Source organism: Tuber melanosporum (genome assembly GCF_000151645.1).
Source record: "Tuber melanosporum whole genome shotgun sequence assembly, scaffold_57, strain Mel28".
In the NCBI taxonomy this organism is placed as follows: Eukaryota; Fungi; Ascomycota; class Pezizomycetes; order Pezizales; family Tuberaceae; genus Tuber; species Tuber melanosporum.
The window spans coordinates 643,419-649,591 of NW_003299103.1; the positions used below are offsets into that span (position 1 = coordinate 643,419).

At 46.9% G+C, this 6,173-nt stretch overlaps 3 protein-coding genes; all 3 read left to right on the top strand.

The window, feature by feature from the left end:
* Positions 1–1,351, top strand: part of GSTUM_00009486001 (uncharacterized protein) — a 3,276-nt gene extending 1,925 nt beyond the window's left edge. Inside the window, exon 5 of the mRNA XM_002840738.2 lies at positions 49–1,351. Within this exon, the coding sequence (XP_002840784.1) occupies positions 49–1,133 (1,085 nt within the window). The 3' untranslated portion in view covers positions 1,134–1,351.
* Positions 1,352–2,258: 907 nt separating this feature from the next.
* GSTUM_00009487001 (uncharacterized protein) lies at positions 2,259–3,629 on the top strand (the record flags this gene model as incomplete). XM_002840739.2 has 5 exons in its annotated part: positions 2,259–2,738; positions 2,907–3,215; positions 3,310–3,474; positions 3,500–3,536; positions 3,607–3,629. Exons 2-5 carry the CDS (start codon positions 3,087–3,089, stop codon positions 3,627–3,629), a joined length of 354 nt encoding a protein of 117 aa, XP_002840785.1. The 5' UTR covers positions 2,259–2,738; positions 2,907–3,086.
* A 27-nt stretch (positions 3,630–3,656) lies between these two features.
* GSTUM_00009488001 (uncharacterized protein) lies at positions 3,657–4,415 on the top strand (the record flags this gene model as incomplete). XM_002840740.2 has 2 exons in its annotated part: positions 3,657–3,686; positions 3,752–4,415. 2 exons carry the CDS (start codon positions 3,657–3,659, stop codon positions 3,932–3,934), a joined length of 213 nt encoding a protein of 70 aa, XP_002840786.1. The 3' UTR covers positions 3,935–4,415.
* Between the last annotated feature and the right edge of the window lie 1,758 nt (positions 4,416–6,173).

A 6,173-nucleotide genomic window follows, 5' to 3' on the forward strand; every position in this document is an offset into this window, starting at 1 on the left:
AGACCCACCGGTGTACCCGCCCATCCCGAAGCCCCCCGCGCACTGTAGATGCGGCCAAGGAGAAGGAAAGCTCCCAGGCGGAAATCCTGGAAGAGCTCCGCCCCCGCGTCGAGGCCAAGATCAGGGAGATGGAAGCGGAAATGCTCAGAATGCAAGATGCCCACGCGAAGCGCCTTCAGAAGATCAAGCAAAACGGCGTGACCAAAGATGCCGAACTAAAACTCCGAATCGGCCTTGGCCTCACCCCCCAGCATCAACAAGCCGAGATTGAGAGCCACCAAGTATACACCCCCAACAACGAAATGGAAGACTGCCATTCCGAGCCTACCGCGGCCGCAACCACAATCAAAGACCTTTCAGCTGTAGAAGAAATAGTCCGTGACGTGGAACGCGCCCTTGGGAAAAAAGTGGTCGAGAAGAAAATGCTAGCAAAGCACGAGCTGCCTATCGAAGAGATTATCAAGATGGGCGGGATAGTAGCTGAGGGTGACGGCCAACCAAACCTGGACACAATCATGATGGAAGATCAGGGCGGCAACAGCCGCAACGGTGAAATTCAACAAGATGGCGATGCGGGAACAGTAAACCTTAACGGATCCACAACTGTCGACTACGAATTCAACCTCGCAATGGTCAACTTGCCGGATGAGAATGGCACCGATTCTTCGCGTCAGTCGGAGATGGGGTTTCCGCATGTGCTTGATGGCGCTGCGGAATTTCCTCCTCCTCCACTGCCACAGGAGACAACAACGGGGGCGCAGGAGGAGGAGGATACGATTATGAATGACTTTACGAACGTTGATCAGGATTCGAAGCCAGACACGCCCAATGTGGAGGGAGGGGGGAAGGAGAAGGACCCTGAAAACACCGCTACTTTTACCACTGCCCCTGCTCCCACTGTTACAACTACACCAGCTATCACCTCACCTCCAGGCACAGATCAGCAGCAACAGAAGGCCAGCGGGGATTCACTGCCGGCCGCAGCAGCATTCATGTTCTCCCCGCCGACGGAAAAAGTCGCCGAACCCACCACCACCACCGCCGCCACCGCCAATACTTCCGCCAGTGGTGGAGGCGGAGGTCCAAGTGCGGGGATTCCAGGACTGGGAATGGGAATGCCAGACGGGAAGTAGCTATGCTGGGAGGCAGAAGGACCTTGTAACATACAGAGCATTCTCTCGCTTGTGTTGTTTCTTGTTTTTTTCCCTTTCCTCTTTCCCCTTCCCCTCCTTTGTCTCTTCCTTCCCTTTTGTACGGTACGGTACCCGGGTCTTTTTTTTATTATTAATGAGATTCTCAAAATACCACCCTCCCTGGGAAAATAAAATAAAATGATGATTGTCATGGACTATCACTCGGATTCATACCCATCAACCCACCCACCTGTTCGTTGTGATGAGGGATAGTTTTCGTTGGACTGATAGCACTGTGCTCGCATGACCGTACGTACTCGTACTGTAGGAAAGGGGAAACGTCACACTTGACCCGCTCGTTTGCACGCATGCCGTAACGGGAGTCCACGCACCCGTTTGCGCCCCGCCGTCTATCAAGTTACAGTATGGTACGGTAACGGCACCATCTCCAACCGTGACGCCACCCAGGTACACAGCCACACACCGTTGCCCAGACAACCAACCCCTTGCCTATCCTCTCCAACCGTTCTTCTGCGGTGCTCCACTCGCAAGATATCCGAAGAAGAAAACAGAATGCCGCGGCCCATCACACCGAACCCCTTACCGAACCCCTTACCGCATTTTAAGAGAGAGAGGGGGGGAAAGAAAGGGAAGACAATACTCGAGTATACGGTACGATAGTGGAGGCAGAAAGGTGCTACATTTACTCGTACATTATGGGATTGTGAACAATATACCCCGAAGGGAAAATGCGAGTACCATGTGTAGACTACTCGTACCTTACTCGAGCACCAAATGATACTGTAAATCGTGTATCACGAGCGCATGAATGGAGCATCGGCTACGAGTAGGGCTCTTAGCAAATGACGAGTGCAATGGTGGGTTACAGTACGATAGGTGGTGGGCATACGTCAGCGTTGGTGCAGCATGGCAGTAACGGTTAACGATAGGGCGCGGTATCAGGGTCAGTTTTAGGTGGTGGGGATAGATTCGCTTGTGGTGGAATCCCTGAAAGTGGCGGTACCGGTCCTTGTATGATAACTGTGGTGCTGGTGGTGGTGTATGATAATCGTTGGAAGCAGGAAGGGAATGAATGCGTAGGGCACAGTATGGGTACAGCGCCGGGCATCGACTTGATGGCCTACACCCAGCTTCCTTGAAAATTGAGATTGGGCTTCTTGTCCGCTATTCTCCTCTCATTGCTCGTTCGTTTGTTCGTGAGAAATTTACCCCATCACTTCTCTCACTTACTGATCTCTCTACCCATCCTTCGGTCACTTTCAAGGCACTCTCGGAATATTGGGGGTTTCAAATCATCTGCACTTTGCCATTTTTCATTGTTACTACTGTATTTCACTTTACCCAACTCTCCACTCTCCACCATCGTCACACCAAGAAGCTAGGTACGCGTAACATTTTCTGTACTGCCCCGAACCCTTGCGCGATGTTTTATCAATCACTTCTTCCCCCATCACTACTACCCTATCATACTGTACTCTACCCACCCCTCCTCCTCCACCCATCCACCCAGTTAGTTGTATGACAGTTATCGCCTTTGACTTTTTCGTTGACTTGATGGGATCCATTTTTACTTTACCCTGCCAGGTGAGTACTATGCTGAGCCTCCTCTCCTGCTCCTCCTCCTTCTTCCTCTTTGCCCCCCCCCCCACCCGGGCGAACGAGCGACTGCGTGGCCCCGGCGGGTTGCAGATTTCACTTTCGAGCCTTTGCTCTGCTGACGTTTTCCCCTCCTTTCCCCCTCCGCTTTCGCAGGTATAACAGAGGGTTGGGTCCTTGGTCAATCTATTGCCTCGAAATTCCCCTACTCCTCCTGCACAAACTATTACAGCAAACCTGTTTGTCCTGCCATTAACACTGCTGAGACCAGACCCCCCATAACGGCGCAGGTAAAAAATAGAGAGAGAAGAAAAGGAAAGGAAAGAACTAGACACGATGGTCAACCCAATCCTCCTCTTGAGAGTAACTCAGGGTGTCCTCGCATTTATTGTTCTCGGAGTCGCCGCATATGTTGTGGACGGCTATGATGGCGCCGTAGATGCTGCGAATTTCCTGGTCTTTGATGTAAGTCCTCTTCCCCCTGTCGCTACCCCCCCATCTTCCTTCTGTGCTACGCAAACTTCTCATACTTATGATGCTAAATAAAGCAATATTCTAGTCAGTCTGGACCTTTATTGCACTCGGTTACGTCGTTGTAACGCCAATGTTCTTTCCAAACTTCCACAATCGCTGGGCAGTTCTCGGTGTCGAGGCTATTACAATGGTGTTTTGGTTTGCAGGCTTCGTTGCGTTGGCCGCGGGCATCGATCGCCTGAGATGTGATGTTAGGTTCCAATGTCCTATTTCAGCGGCAAGGGCGGCGGCTGCATTTGGGGCTTTTGAATGGTAAATTCCTTCTGCCCCACAACAGTGACAATTGAGAGGAGATGGCCAACGAAGAGAATGGAATAAATAGGCTTGCTTGGGCAACTTCACTAGGCCTGATCGTCCGCGCACTCATTCAGTATGGAAAGGCGGAGCCGGACGATGATGCAGGTACCTTCCCCAATGATGATACAACCCCTGACCGTGGACCTTCGGATGTTGAGAGAGGTGAACAGTTTGATCTTGGGATTGGGGAGGGTGGTGGTGCGCTAAAGTATGGGGGAGTGACCCCGCCACCGAAGTTGCCAGAGTTAGCGGAGTTGGGTGGTGGTATTTCTGGGAGTAGGGACGACGAAGGGTTTTATGATGGCCCTAGATTAGACATGCCAGAGGTGGCTAGGTTTGGTGGACGCAGGTGATGCGGTATGATTGCTAGTATTTGCTTATTGTTTTCTTCCGGGTCAGGTTCGGGGGAGTACGGTAATGATTCACTTCTTTTATTGCCGGTTTCGGTGTAGGCTGGCTTGGGTGGCTTGAAAAGTATTGTACTTGTACTGTATGTGATATTTTTGGCTTTTTCTTTTTCTTCCCCTCTCTTCTTCTGGGACATTGGAAATATGGGGACGTATCCCTGTGTCGTACCCGTGGGACGTAGACAGTAGGGTTTTCCTTTGTTGGATATTATCAGATTTTCGCTTTGCTTCCTTTTTTTCCCGGATGGATATGACGGATTTATGTGCTTCCTTTGCCGTATATATAGCGTTGGGTAGTAGCGGTTTCGTGGTGTTATATCTACTCGTAGGGATAGTGGTTAGTCATTTCTTTCTTTATCGCTGTCGACCAAGCGATCAAGACTTGTACGATACTGAACAGTGAATGAAAAGTATTCATGACCCCTCACCCGAAAACTCTGTGAACTCCCCACCTGTGATAAATGCTACGATGTAGCGGAAGCGATAAAGATACTGTAAATAAACAGAGAACACTGGTGCATTTGACTGTTGAATTTTGAAACATATATATATTATTATAGTTATTTTTCGTTAACAAAAATAACCGACTACAATGAATAGAAAAATAACTTGATCATACAACAACCATCCTCTCACCAACCTCAACATCACAATAACAAAAAAAATTAAAAAAATGTAAATACATAGTAGAAATCAATATTTAGTGTACCATCCATCTGCCTTAATAATTGCTTCAATCCTATCCACCATTGAACTTGATAGAGAATCAAAAATCTTTGGGTCAAGAAGTTCCTAACAAGCAGTAATAGCCTCTTTAATAGCTTTTTTGACCTCATTGTCAGAGTCCTTCATGAGATATAGGTTAGGATAATGCTTCTGAAGCTTATCTTTTGCTAGAGCCCAAACATGTTCAATTGGATTGAGATCTGGTGAATAGGCTGGAATTTCCATAAGAATAATTCTCTGCCCTCTGAGCCATCTCCTAAAAGGTAAATGAGTCTTAGCATTGTCAATAATAAAGAAAACCTCTTCCCCCTCAAGATGCTTCTTAATATCCTCCCATATCTCTATAAAGTCATATTGATCATAAACTTCAATAATTGACTTTCTAGTTACTTCACCTCCAGCAGATGAAGGATCAGGAAAAACAGGCAAAAAGAGACTTTGAGCTTAGGTTAGGAATACCGGGATCAGATACCTAGGAACCACTCTAAGTAGAGTAACTCCACTCAGAATCGGAATCTCTAGTCTCCAACACCTCCCTCTGGCCCTCTTGTGAGGTTTGTACATCAATAGCTCAATTGGAATATCATGTGATTCCTCTCTGAAGATCACATGTTCAACTCCTCTTGTGGTTAAAGTTATTTCTAGTATTGAGTAATATTTTATTAATATTACTTGCAACTGCAAGGCTCCCTGCATGACACCAGAGGAACTCCAACTAAAAGGTTATGATTCAATCCTATCATAGTGCTTCTTCTCTGTATGAGGGAAGTTACTAGATAAGAATTTATCAGTTGAATCAGGAGATATTGAGCTTCGAAATCAGTGACTTTAGAAGGTTGCATATACGACTTTGCAGAATTACCCAGAGCAGCTAAGGGTTGCTGACTAAGGAACTTTCTATTGATTTGGTAGAATAGCTTCCTGCAAATTAGTAGGAAGTCATTCGGAAGATATCTGTCAGTTGAATATAGAGCTATGGAGGTTTGAAGTTAGGCAATTTAGAAAGGCTGCAATTATGACTACCTCTGCAGATACAATGTGCAGATAAAACTTATTATTTTATCAATGACGAAGACAATTGGGGCCAACACAGTTTGGCTTGAAAACTGGGCCATAAGTTTAAAGACTCTGATGATTGGATAATTACGATTAAGAACAGTATAGTTCCTAGTTAGCAATATCATAATTACTAAAGATGGTGTGGTGATTTTTAGGGTCTCCAGATGTTTGCATCTTTGGAGAATACCTGAAGTTGCGAGTTATACTCAGAGAGGTACATAGTTATATAAGAGATAGAAGTAGTCTATGAATACTCAGACGCAAAATATAAATATTGCAATGCCATAGCTTTTTGTACGCCACTTGCAGACAAAGTCTCAAGTCACTGTCGGGATTTTATCGCTATCGCTGTGATAGGCTTGTTTACTGTGGCAATAACCAGATGGGATAAATGTTGCCG